Genomic DNA, 14643 nt, shown 5'->3' with positions numbered 1-14643 from the left:
AGTTTGATGTTAAAAAGTCTAGTATTCGTACCAAGGATAGAAATTTTTTGTGCATATTGCACATGGTACAGCATACTTTTTAAGATGCGCCAACTTCGAGAGTGCTCGATTTGTTAACTTTCATAAAAAGCATAAGATCATTTCTCGCAAAGCAAACATTCTTGCAAGAAAAAATCTTCATACAACCATAGTGGGCACTCAGACACAATAAGTTTAAAGAATATTATGGTCGAAAAATTATCACAATTGAATATTGACCTAAACAGAATCACTTTAAAAAAACAAATTGCTAAATGATATCAATTAATTATGCCACTGTAACTAACGCAAAATCTGTTAGATATGCATTATAGAGAAAAAAAATAATACAACAAAATTATGGAAGCTATCCTATTATTAAAGCAAAATATATATTCAATAGAATTAATAATTCAAATTTGAAATAATTATTTACAAATACCTTTATAATTATATGTAAGAAATATAAACATGTTAACGTTAAAATATTTCATTAACCACATATACTGAATCCTACTACTTAACAAATATACATAAATATTTAAATATATAACTAATTTTCACATTTGTAGCCAAAGCATTAAACGCCCTAATCCTTTATTGACCTTGGAAAAGTTATCTAAAAACATTTTGTTCAAAACAGATCGATGGAAAAGCCAGTATCCGCATATTTAAATCTTGCCAACATATTCAAAATAGCAGTGCAATTTTTGTAATTAAACAAATTGGTAATATTATATGCCATCAAAGTTTATGAACAAAGTGCCGGTTCAATATTTATTAAATCATGATGTTTTATAATAAATATAAAGTAATTGTTTTTTCACCATTCAAAATGTTGCAATGCAAAAAATTATTGTCAAATGTTTTCAGTATATGTGTAAAAAGCTTCAATGAGCAATTTTGTATAGTTGGCAAAGTAGAAAAAATAGAAATGTAAATATGCCAATATTAATATAACATGTACAACATTTACTTGTATAATTAACAAGAATATACATTAAATATCAAGATACATGCAGTTTTACTAAACAATGACTGCTAATATAACTGTATCAAATATTTATAATCACTAGATATGTATATTACATATACCTAGTATAAAAAAGGTTATCAAATAATTAAATAATAATCAAGGCAAAATATTTGCATATGAATGTAGTATTGGTAGTTTCTGGGCTTATTTTGGATAACATCAGCTTACCAAGTGGTGCTTAACTTTTGGTGTTAAAACTTCACTTTTTATTACTTTTAGCAAGCACAATTATCGCCATTGCGATTTGAATTATCGGTATTTGTGTTAAGTTTGATTTGGTCTGGAAATTCATTGTACAGCTCGACCTTGAGTAATAATAATGCATTATTTAAGAAAAGAAACTAAATTATTCTATCTATAAAATATATTATTACCTCTGATTCTTGAACAAGAGCATTTTTAGCAATTGTTTGGAAAGCCAGTTCAACATTCACAGCTTCTTTGGCAGATGTTTCAAAATAGGGAATATTATTTTTTGACTGACACCATTGCTGCGCCCTTTTGCTTGATACCTATTAATCATAAAAATAAATATATGAATGTAACTTACTATAAAGATTCTAACTGTAAAATTATAAATTAAATGCATTGCAGACAATAATTACGAACAATAAAGAATTAAATCTGTGCTAACACTTATTATTTTTAGTCCTCAATTGCACTGCATAATTTTAAAATGATTTATTTCATTCAGCATATAAAAATTCACTTACAGCACGGCTCTCTAGATCAATTTTGTTGCCCAGTACAACAAATGGAAAATTTTCTGGGTCCCGTGGACTGGCTTGAATCAGAAATTCATCTCGCCAGCTATCCAGAGACTTGAATGTATCTGGTGCCGAAACATCGAACACCAGCACACAGCAATCGGCACCTCTGTAGAATGCAACACCCAGAGATTGGAAACGTTCCTGTCCAGCAGTATCCCAAATCTGAAAAATAATAATTGATTAATAAAGATAATAAAAGTATTAAATATATAATTTATTAGTATATGAGGGAGGTAGTATCTTGGAATTTATTCTCTTTCTCCAAAAAGCCTATATGGGTGGTATAGTAGTATTGTTTTTGTATTAGATAATAATAATAGATTAATTTAGATATAAAAACTAGTGGTGTATGGCATCATGCCTTAAGGCAAATTGCTGGAACTTCCCACACTGTAATGAAATGTTTGAGAAATATTAAATGTTTTCAAATAGATTATTATAAATGCTGTAACATTGTCTAATATTTATAAGAATTATATAAACTAAATCACAAAGCCAAAAATATTTATTTAAAGTATATAAGTGAGCTTTAAAACTTTAGCCTGAATTAAAATTGAAATCTAAAATATTTTCGATATACAACAAAAAAAATGAAAAAAAAATTAAAATTAAAAAAAAAAAATCCAAGAGTAATAGTTTTGTCAACACAAGCAGAAAGTTTTTTGAATCATTCAATTCAGATGTTTATTTCTCTCAAAAAGTGCTATTTTTTGTACATTTAGCTCTGTATCTTCGAAATGGCTAGGCCTGCCTTTGCCAAAAGCTAATCACCATTTCTCCTCATCATTACAAATTGAATGTTTTTTGGACCATTCAATTCGCATGCTCCGATTTCTATTTTCTGCTCTCTTTGCTCCGTATCTCCGAAACGGCTGGACCTGCCTTCACCAAAAACTAATCAGCACATCTCCCTACCAATAGGAATCTAATATTTTTTGAACCACTCAAATCAGTTGATCCGTGCTCCCAAAAACGTAGACGAAAAATTGTATCCATACATACATACACACACACACATCCATTTTTTGAAACGTAAATGTTCAGAAACCTTCAAAACGTGAAGAAATGTAAAAATTTTCAATTTCGATTTTTGGAGGATTACAATAACTTACCCTATGGGAAGTTAATAATAAAAAAAATTCATGTTATTTAAAAATATTAAATATAAAATTTATTAGTAGGTGAGAGGGGTATCTGGAAATCCAAATGAAGTAGAAAAAATCAGATTTACTATTGCCATTCTTATTTCAGTACCCATATTGTTCTCATAGCATTCTCGGTCTCTGTTAACCAGTTAGTAAATGTCATCGCTGCCATTTAATATCAAGATGAGGTTTTTGAGTTCTCGACAGGAAAAAATAAATGCTAGAAATCTATTCCACAAGCCCTTCATAAAACATTCATTGTCAATTTCATAATTGATAACAATTGATGAGAAATGTAACTAACACATTAGGTCTATGATATTAGGTTGTCAAATATCTCCCTTCCGCTTTTTTGCTCTTGGTTTATAATACAAAAAGGCGGAAGGGAGATATTTGACAACCTAATATATATGAGTAACCATCAGTTGACACACAAATGGTTCTGATTAATATAGCAAAGTAAAGATAAAAGTATGAACTATTAATAGATAAAAGTAATGATAAATATAATAAATTAATTAAATATTATACCTGCATTGTGATGATTCTGTCATCTACCATAACTTCTTTTGTCAAAAAGTCAGCTCCGATAGTGGCCTTGTATTGGTTTGAAAATCTTTTGTTGACATATTGATTCATTAATGATGTCTTGCCTACACCACTGTTACCCAGAATAATAACTTTTAAGAGCACTTTTTTTCTAGAAGCCATTGCCATTTAATATGCACAAGTATTTAAATAAAAAAAAAATATTAAAAGATCTAGTGTGTAGTTTATAATGAAACGAGTCCGATTATATCATTCGTTTGAATACAAAGCAAGAGTATTGTGATATACGTCTAACTTTTCATAACCAGATGACTAATGCGTGTGACACACAATAGCCTGCGTTAAACTTCCAATAGTCACTGATAACCAGACCAAAGCGAGAAAAACTACTCCGATAGAAATGTTGATAGTACAATTGCACAATTTCAAAAAGTATACGTCAGTATCGCATCGAAACGTTTACCCCTAACACCCGATTAAAAATGAAAGCCCATTCACTGTAAAACTAAAATAAATTAATTGTTAACAGACGAAATCACATTGAATTTGGAACTACGACAATTGTAGGTAATCTACATAAAAATATTGCACCAAATGATAAAATGGCGTATTGTTTCTGAACCTTGAATCAGTTGATTGCTATGCCATAGAGAAGGATAGGCGAGAGAGGGAGGGAAGGAGACCGTGTATCGGAGTTGTGTTAATCATCGTCATGGCAGCTCGATGAGATAAATGACATAGAGGGATCATAGATGGCGGGACGATCTAACTTCACGTTCAGTGCATTTTAAATTTTAACAAGTTGGTATTGGTATTTTGCCTTGAGGCAAGTTACATTAACTTCCCGATATGTTTAAATAATCGATTTAATAAATAAAAAATAAATTAATTTATGAGAAGTTAAAAGTATTCCCAATGGATTCATTACACTTAATTGAAAACGAACGAACGGAGTATTTTCTAAAAGCAAATTTTCAAAAATCAACAATTTTTATAATTGAACCGTAGCACTTCAATGGTTTAGTATGTTCATTAAGACCAAGGTCTCTATCGTTATACCAAGTAAATCGTCTTATTATCATTTTAGCAAACGTCAAATAAAACTACTCATTTTTTCAAACTTTGATGAATTTTCGAAATTAAACTACTTGTCGTAAGGCCGTAATATTTCAGTAAGTTCTATAAGACCGTGATATATATCGCCAAAAAAAGTTCCTTAAAAATCGGCTCAATTTTTTTTTTCAACAGTTAATTTTTGATTTTTTTAAACCGATTCGCTAGTATGAGCTTAAATGTGGACGGAAAGTTTAACACTTTTTTCCCAAATTACAAAGAAACGGCTTGGCAGATCGTCGCACAATACTGACAAACAATACTCCCCATTGTGATACATTAAATAGCTTTTAAATTTTTGAAATCGGTTTAGGCGTTTTCGAGCAAACGTCTATGAAGAAAGTTCTAATTTTGACAAACGCCAAAAAAAACGATACTAATTTTTGCAAACTTTGACAAATTTTCAAAATTAAACGACTTGTCGTAGAACTGTAATATTTTAATATGATCTATAAGACTATGGTATCTACCGTCAAAAAAAAATAATCATAAAAGTCATCGAAAAAATTTTTTTACACTTTATTACAAGAAAACGGCCCGGCCCATCTTTACCAAAAACTAATCAGGTCGATTTCCAACCAATATCTTTCGAACGGTTTTTGAATTTTCAAAATCTATTCAGAATTGCGGGCTAATACGTGGACGAAACATTTTTCACTTTCCTGCTATTTACATAGAAACGACTTGGCCGACCGTCGCGCAAAATTGATAAACGCTAGTCCTCATCGAGATACATCGAATGGCTTTTAAATTGTTGAAATCGGTCCAGTCGTTCTTGAGAAAACGTCGATTTACGGCAAAAAATCTGTTCACAGACGCACACACATACTTTTTCCAAATTTGGTCTCATTCGTTTCAGAATGGCTTGAAACGTCGAGAAAACATAAAATTAGCTATAAAATAAGTGCAGCGTTTTTGGCGAGAACGTGGAGTAAAAATTTTACACTTTTCTACCAATAAAAAAAAACGGCTCGGCCGATCGTTGCGCAAAGCTATTTAACACAAGTCCTTACCGAGTTTGATTAAATGATTTTCAAATATATTAAATCGGTGCAGCAATTTTTGAGAAAACGTCAATTAAAGATCAAATGTTTGCTCCCCCATATACATAGTTTTTACAATTTTGGCGTCTTCATAATGGCTTGAAATGTAGAGAAAATATCAAATCGATCGTCTGGCAAAACTATCTTAATAGACTCAATCCTCACATTTTTTTTGAGAAATATCAATTAAAACCACAGTCCAATTTCATTACATTAAAAGTCATTAATTTCAAAAGTAAAATAATAAATAAACAATTTAAATAAATTTTGAACGTATAATATATTCATTTTTTATATTCAGATCCAAATTAAATGTGGTCAATAAAATATTAAATAATAAAATTCTTTGCATACAAACAATATAAACTGTCATTACAATCTTCAAAATCGTAGTACAAATATAGAATACCATTATCAAATAAAAATATTCATATTTTCACAATATGAGAGTTATCATAATTTTACTAATTATACAAAAAATAAACTATTAATTGGACAATTACAGTTGTTGAAAATACACCTATTTTACAGTCAACATATAAACTTTAACATAGATAAAAACATATAAGCTCGTGAAGTTTTATAAAGATATTTATAAATATTCGTCTCAATTTTGCTTGGGAGATCTACGACGCCAACTGCTTCCAGATTCCTGGCCTGCTTGTTGGTTCATTGAGTTTGTGCATAAATTGTGGATAAATTCTTGAAAATTAGTACTATTGCTGAAAAATTTATACACAAACATAAGAAATTTTAATGTTTTATAAATAAAGATTTAAAAATACATACCTGGCAGGTGTGGTTCTGGACTTGGCTGGCTTGTCACCGAGAACTATCCGATACTGAACATTATGAGAGTTTGCTGTAAGATGCGCTAGAGCAGTTTTTTGACAAGCTGCCCATTCAGATATATCATATATACTGCCTTCCATGCAAGCTAGATACACCCATCGCAAACCCATCATTCTTGTCTCTGCCCAAATATCACCCTGAGAATGAATGAATAAGAATAAGTACGTTTAGGTACAGTTATATCTCGCTTAAGGGGGTATTCTAGTGTAGAGGCATGAATTCTATGTCATTTTTAAATCTATGTAAAAAAGGTAATCAATTTTATTACTATTATTTTTCATAATTTATTTCTCAACGTTACAAAAGTACAGAAAAAAAGTAAAATGAAAGATAAATTTAAAAATAATTTTAAAAATTAGCAGTTGCTGTAGTGGGGTATCTTAAAAAATTGGCATGTGATCTTGTCCACGATTGCAATCCTTCTGGTAATCCAAAAAAAAACTAGTGGAGTGCATGGCATCGTGCATTAAGGCAAATTGCTGAAACTTCCCGTACCGTAATTAAAAATCTTGGTACGGAACCCAGAGAAATTTACACAAACTGTGTACACATTTATTTAATTATTTTTTATATTTAAATCCCTATAAAATATCTGTGAATTTGATGAACATATGTCCAATGAACATTTTTGACCGCCAAATGACATTTTTTTAACCTATTTTTATTGAGCCCATAACCGCTCGACTTGCCTTCTCAAAAATTTAATCAGTTCTTCATCTTGTCAATAGAAGTAAAATGTTTTTTGAATTATTAAAATCGGACGCTCCGTTATCTTAAAAACTGAGTTACCGTTTTTGACACTTTTTGCCCCGTATCTTCGGAACGGCTAGACCTGCCTTCGCCAAAAATCAGCACGTCTCCTTATCAATACGAATCGAATGTTTTCTGAATTATTCAAATCGGTTGATCGGTGTTCCCAAAATCGTCGACGAATATTTTCATAAAGGTAGGTCTAGCGGTTTCGGAGATATGGAGGAAAAAGTAAAAAAATTTGCCATTTGGCGGTCAAAAATGATCATTAGACATATGCACATCAAATTATCAGAGATTTTAACAATAAGTATACATTTTGTTAACATTCCTATGGGTTCCGTACCAATGCTTATGCGTTAGACGGCGGCGCGGCACTTGCGCTGTGACATTTCGTCTCTATGCAGTTCAAGCAGTACGATTGCATTGAAAAAAAGTTCAGAATTTCCAAAATATGTCAAAAATGAAGAAAACATTTTTCTTTTCAAAAAAATTTGTTTTCAAAAAAAACTTTTTTCTTTCAAAAAAAATTTTTTTTTTCAAATAATTTTTTTTTTTCAATAAATAGTAATTTTTTATCAAATTTATATATTTTCAAAAATCCAATTTTTTCGAAGTAATTTTTTTTCAAAAATGTTAATAGTTTTTAAAAAATTGATAATTTTTGGTACGGGAAGTTCCAGCAATTTGCCTTAAGGCACGATGCCCTAATTGCCTTAAGACAGAATTCCACTTACAGCTAGTTTTTTATTTTTATCAAGTTATACCTCTTTAGCTGAGTGTTTGATTTTGCACTGTGCACATTCTCTAGCAGCATAAGCCGGCCTTTTAACAGGTACTCTCAGATGACGTCCATTGCAATTTGTACACCTAAATATTGAAACAATTTACAAATTACTAATAGTATAATATTTTTATAAATTATTTAATCTGTTACCTAATAGTATTTGATGCTCGAACTATTTTTTCTTGTAATTCTGTTAACAACACACTGAATTGATTTAAAGCTGTTTGTGCATCCTGTTGCCTAGCCACTTCAATGTCATATTTAGATCGTTGTTCCTAATTTAAAAATAATACTGACTCATTTTTCATCTCATAAGACTAATGCAAATACTTTATAAGATCTTACAGGTTCTCCAATAGCGTCGAATGCTCTTTGTAAAACTTTAAACGCTTCTTCTGCTTGAGGCATATCATTTTTGTCCGGATGAACAAACATAGCTAAACGTTTGTAATGTTTTCTAATCTGATCACCTGTGCAAGAGGCATCTAAATACAAACAACTAAAAACAATGCAATTTTAACGTTTTGTTGATTGACATTAGTAATAATACTGATAGTTTCTTTATTACCTATATGGATCTTTATCCTTATGCAACAATAAATGATCGATAGCTTCTTCCCTTGTTTTCGCTAAATTTAATATTTCATATTCCAGATTATTTGCTTCTTGGGCACGTTTTAGAAAAGGAATCTTTCTCCAAAATGCAAATTTTGAATTTTCACTCCATAAGTTATCAAAAGAACTATAATAATTATTAAGTATTTTTTTATATTCTATTTCAGAACTAATGTCATGAAATTTTATAACTGATGCTGTATATGCATTCGACACGCTGAAAAATTAAAAAAATTAAGATAAGTTTAACATGAGATTAAAAAAATAAAAATATCTTCAAAGAAGTATTCTGGCCTAGTTATTAACAAAAAAAATCTATTTTGTGTTTTATTTATAACTTGAAAGTTTAAGGGGGTCTTCCTATGTGACGGGTTGAAAAAATCGATTTTTTTTCATAAATTGCTCCCTTAACATGTCTAGAATACGGTAGTAAAGCGATTTTAGAAAATTCGAAGTCGTTTTAAAGATACAGCAGGTAAAAGAAAGAGCGGTTCGGAGCGCTGAGTTGGCAGTTGGAAACTTTAAACGCGTTTTTCTCAAAACTGTGTTTTTCAAACTTTCCTCCATTGTATCTCAGAAACGGCTGGACCGAATTACTTGAAATTTACAGGGCACACTCAATATATATAAACGCATGGAATGAACTATTATCAAATTTTCAAAACTTCGATTTTTTTATAGCAAAAGACAAAAAAAAAACCCTAATTTGCAACTTTTATTTCAAATGTCTATCAAAAATCCATTTTTTTTTTATATTCATTTGATTATAGGCCATTCCGTGCTTTTAAGCCTACAAATTAAAACGCTTTATATTTTTTTCAGATAAGCCGATCAGCCGGAATCGTGGAGGAAGTGGGAGCTCTTTTTTTCGAGGCGGGGGTGTTCAGAGCGCTGTAACTCTAGTTTGACTGAATATTTTTAGCTGAAATTTTATATTTATACTGTCCAAATATGTGTTAATAAATGATAAAAAACTTGAAGCTCTAAATATTTACTGGTCGTAGAAAAAAAATCCTAAAATATCCCTAAAAAACAGGCCGTCACATAGGAAGACGCCCTTAAATTCGTACAAATGCAACGGAAATTGCGTTACGCCCGAACTGTACGTTATTCGCTATCAATGAAATCATTTCAATACGGGTCGATTGTGATTAGTCGTCGTGTATGTGAATAAAGATCTGTCGTTGTATGCGTACCGGCATCAACGTTGTATGCGTACCGATATCAACAAGGAAATCGGCATAGATAAATAAACATTTTAAAGTTACATTGTAGTACTAATCTTAATTTAATGAATAATGCCTGACTCAGAAAAAATTTTCACCCTGTTCCTTGAAAATAATAAAACAAATTAAGGATTTGTGCCGTGTACTAAATTTATTGATTAGAATTCTATATTATTCGTAGTTTCTATAAATCTTTGAAGTTATTAAAATAGAAAATATTTTTTATGCAAGACAGATATTACAGCTGTTCAAAGAATGAGATTATATCGCCAGCGAAAAAGTACAAAAAATTCAAGCAGTCAAAGAATGTATGTTAATTTTAATTACATCAAGTTCTTCAAACACAATTACATCATGAGTGAAGTTGCGCAAACAATATTTGTTTACGCGTTGTTTAACATAATCCACTGTGTGAAAGAATATTATAAAATTTATTAATCAGCAATTACTTCATTACTCTAATGAAGGTTCATTTCTAAATGCTAATTACAATGACAAAACCGATCATGTCATATTTGAAGTATGACTTTAATTACATTATTGTTTTTAAATAATATACATATTTTTAATGCTATTATAAATATATAATTTATAATTTATCATTATATAAATGTGTATAATGGTTGACACTAATAAATGTGTGCATCGTGAGTGTTACCATATTAATAATAAACATTATTCAAAATTGTTATATGATGTATTTATTTTTACTTTAATGTCATCTTCTACAGCAGCAAATAAGTTTTACTTCAATCACGTGCAAATCTTACGCGCACTATTTTTTTTGCCTCTAGGGCCAGAATACCCCCTTAATTCAATTATGTTGCAAATTGAAAAAAGTTGAATCAGAAACTAGAAATGCTAGATATAAATAGTATTATAATTTGAAAAAAAGTACTTACAAATCAGTTGCTACATTTGTACTCATCACAGCGATGTCCCAAATTAATGTCCAGAACCATAACAAAATTTTCTTTACAATTTCATGCCAATTCTTCAAATATACTTCAAAATCAAAACATTTTTTCTTCTTCCGAATTTTATTTTTTTTGTAAGTATGAGTAGTGACTTTTTCTGATTTTACTGATCGAGATTGTTTATAGACTTTTTTGCTAGAAGATTTTGATTTTTCATTACCAAGTGAAGTATCACGTTGTCTTTGAGGAGAATCTTCAACATCACAACTCGATTGATTCGATTGGTTTTCCTTATTAGCATATTCTCGCTTAGTATTTTTTTGAGTGGTATGAATTGTTGGTGTTTTCGTTGCCTTTTGACTATGCTTGGGTGTGTTTTGAACATTGGAATTCAAATCATCTTGTTCACTGCTGGAACTATCACTTTTCAATGTAACTTTTGGTGCCGTTTTATTTAATGTTTCTTTGCTCTGCTCTGCAGCACACGCAGGGTTTGTAGGATATTTATGATGTTCTGGAGTATTGTTTACACAAGGACAACTTTTGCGTCGTTCAATTTTTTTAGTTTTACTTTTATCTTTGTATTCCTTAATGGCAGTGTTATCTTTAACAGGAACGGTATTTGTCTTTTCACTAGTGACAGCACGATTAAGAACATCAGAATATAGCAACTTTGACTGCTTCTTTTCAAGCTTTTTAATTGGACTTATTTGAGGTTTGGCTGGCTCAATATTATTCACTAATGAAGAAGGTGTGAAATTTCTATCCTCATTTGGAGCATTACCAAATTGAGTATACACTCCATGACTGTTTGGGGTTAAATTATCGGCAAAAGAATTAATAAACATGTCTGATTCACTCTGCACTGGTTTCTCAGGTAAATTTGAAAATGGCAATGAATTGGAATTAGAATGTTGACCTCCAGCGAACAAACTGTGCTGATTGCTCAAGTGTGAAATGGATGCATCATCACAGTTATTCAACAAATAACTCACGGATACATAAGGATACAAATAGTCAGAATTCTTAGTCTGATGACCTCCAGTGTTGTAATTATTAGAAAAATAATTATCTGGATTAACTAATTTTGGAAGTTGATCACTTCTTGAATACAAATTGCCATTGTCTTGAATGTTCTGATAGAGATGAGTTGTGTTTTCATTACTTGACAGATTAGGTTGTATGATATTCACTTGTCTTATATGAGTAGCATACGGTTCCTCACGAGATCTTTGTATATTTTCAGAATTCCTACTGAATGTAGAAGGTAAATGTGACATTGTGGTCCAAGGTAAAAGTTTCCTAAAAATTTATTTTACAATTACTGTATCATGCTGTCTGTAATATGATCAACAATTGTCAGACACCTTCCGACTAACCTAACATTTAGAAAAACGTCAAGTTAATTTAAATGTATACATAAGATAAAAGAATTATCGTTGACTTGCGGACATGTTATATTATTTGTTATTATTAAGTTTAATCAAAACGTTCGGTATATTATCACGCGAACGACACAATTTTCCACATAGGTGAAAGACACAACCATTACTTTTTAGCGAGTTACCAACAAAGCGAATCTAAAGATGAAGTGTTTTTGTCAAAACATCAAAATGTAAACGTCCGTCGCAGATTATTTTGTAAAGACAGTAATAAACAAATAACATTTATAATAAATTAAATATATAATAAAAAACTAAAAACTAGTGGTGCACGGCATCGTGCCTTAAGGCAAATTGCTGGAACTTCCCGCACCGTAATTGAAATGAAAATGAAGTAATTTTTTGAAAATTTTGATTTTTTCAAAGCATTTTTGAAAATTTTGAAAAATTTGATTTTTAACTTCCCGTAGGGTAACTTATAGTAATCTCAAAAAAAATCGAAAATGAAAATTTTTATATATCTTTACGTTTCAGACGTTTCTGTACATTTTGGCATATCTTAGAAATAATGTATGTATGTGTGTGTGTGTGTGTGCGTGTGTATATGTGTGTGCGGATACAAATTTCCGTCGACGATTTCGGGAACACGGTTTAACTGATTTCAATTATTCAAAAAAATCATTTTTTTCAAAAATTAAAAATTTCTCAAAAATCTATTTTTTCAAAGTTAAAAAACTTAATCTTTTTTAAAAACAATATTTTTTTGGTACGTGAAGTCCAGCAATTTGCCTTAAGGCACGATGCCATACACCACAAGTTTTCGAATAATTTGAAAAAAAATCGAAACGTTTTGAAAATTTTAAATATTTTTCATATATTTAAAACCACTGGGCCCTGCTTTTTTCAAAAACTAATAATTTTTTTATGTCAACACAAAAAAATCATGTTTTGAATCAATCTAATCGGACGCTCCGTTGCAGTCTAAGTTAAACCGTTATGCTTATTTATCTTTTCTGCTGGATCTTCAAAATTGCTAGGCCTGTCTTTCCCAAAAACTAATCAGCACGTCGCCCTCTCAATAGGAATCGAATGGTTTTTGAATCACTATCGAAATCGTCGAAGAAAAATTGTATCCACACAAACACACATACATATATCATTTTTTTTTAATAATCGACTCAATAAAAAAAATGATATTAATTCAGTAAAAATACAACTATTTAGAAAACGTCAGATTTTGGCTCGCATATATACACTAACACCATAGATAAAGGAAGAGTAACACATACTTTTCACAATTTTGGTCTCAAACAATTCAGAATGACTTGAAACGTCAACAAAATATAAAATTAGTAAGTTAAATTTTCTGATAAAAACATAGTTTTCCCTTTCGCAATGTTAAAAAATTGTTAAAAATACAAAAGCAAAATAACATACTTTTTAATAAGCATTAACCTCTTGAGGTTAAAAATTACTTCACTTACAATTTCCGAATGGAAAAATATTTCCGGATCAAACTATACAGAAGAATTTCAAATATAATTAAAATAAATAATATAACAAATGATATCTATCTAATTTTCCAATATTATTACATGTGGAATTTTTTTCATATGTATGTAAGAAATTAATTATTCAATTCCCAATAAGGCCAGTTATCGATTATTTGCTGTGTACTTCTAAGAAATCGGCTGCAAATAGTGAATCAAACACGCACATATATTAATTTTATATATAATTTTAATAAATAAATAAATATTCAATAAATAGGTCGAGTATAAAACAATAAACTTACTATTAATCTAAAGAAAAATATGTTCCTAAGACACAAATACAATATCACATATGTTCAAACTTACTCTTTCAACAAGATAATTTATTTAAACAGTTAAAGGATGTGGAAATCGCATTTTAAAAGTATTCTATCATTTACGCATGTATTCACCATTTACAAAACTTAAATTCAAGCATTTTATAAATTAACTTATATCTAATTCTTAAAGGACATTCATGAATAAACAGAATTCTTGTAAGCCTATGTGTGTGTTGATTATAATTAATGTATAAACTAGATATTATCTTAATGAATGTTATGAAAACATGATTTAACTACAAAATTTTAATTTTACCAAAGTCTTTAATGCTTTTTACCCAAAGGCTCAAAATGCGAATACGCTATTTATTTTCCTTAATATACTGATAGTACCTAAAACGGTTAGTTAATTGTTGTTCAATTTAAAAAATAATTAAATGCATATACATATGCATATATATATGCAAAATTATTTTTCAAAGAAATTGATATTAATCACGTTGAACTTTAAAAATAATAAATAAATTTATTAAGTACATGTTGTTTAGCTTATTATTAGTGATGAAAGTATTAAGTGAGTTATTGTTTCTTTTATTTGAACTATTTTTGACAGTAATACTGCAGTAT

General features: G+C 29.8%; 2 protein-coding genes across 3 annotated transcripts; both read right to left on the bottom strand.

Annotated features, from left to right (window-relative positions):
• Window positions 1-516: 516 nt before the first annotated feature.
• LOC113377185 (ras-related protein Rab-7a) lies at window positions 517-4105 on the bottom strand. The gene is made up of 4 exons (XM_026617409.1): window positions 3501-4105; window positions 1768-1986; window positions 1429-1566; window positions 517-1359 (listed from the first exon to the last, which is right to left on the bottom strand). The coding sequence occupies exons 1-4, from the start codon at window positions 3684-3686 to the stop codon at window positions 1270-1272; spliced, it is 633 nt and encodes a 210-aa protein (XP_026473194.1). The 5' UTR covers window positions 3687-4105; the 3' UTR covers window positions 517-1269.
• A 1968-nt stretch (window positions 4106-6073) lies between these two features.
• Window positions 6074-12374, bottom strand: LOC113377184. 2 transcript variants are annotated; one of them, XM_026617408.1, is made up of 8 exons: window positions 12189-12374; window positions 10807-12123; window positions 8632-8895; window positions 8409-8562; window positions 8214-8338; window positions 8044-8146; window positions 6464-6663; window positions 6074-6396 (listed from the first exon to the last, which is right to left on the bottom strand). In XM_026617408.1, the coding sequence occupies exons 2-8, from the start codon at window positions 12099-12101 to the stop codon at window positions 6282-6284; spliced, it is 2256 nt and encodes a 751-aa protein (XP_026473193.1). In that variant the 5' UTR covers window positions 12102-12123; window positions 12189-12374; the 3' UTR covers window positions 6074-6281. The 2 variants fall into 2 exon arrangements, with proteins under 2 accessions (XP_026473193.1, XP_026473192.1); XM_026617407.1 differs by having other exon boundaries at window positions 12201-12374.
• Window positions 12375-14643: the final 2269 nt, after the last annotated feature.

This window comes from Ctenocephalides felis, unplaced genomic scaffold (assembly GCF_003426905.1).
Source record: "Ctenocephalides felis isolate EL2017-DRISC unplaced genomic scaffold, ASM342690v1 CF-g0.4_SCAFFOLD_01886, whole genome shotgun sequence".
Classification (NCBI taxonomy): Eukaryota; Metazoa; Arthropoda; class Insecta; order Siphonaptera; family Pulicidae; genus Ctenocephalides; species Ctenocephalides felis.
Note: the sequence above shows the minus strand (reverse complement) of the source record. Positions and strands in the feature narration are given on the sequence as shown.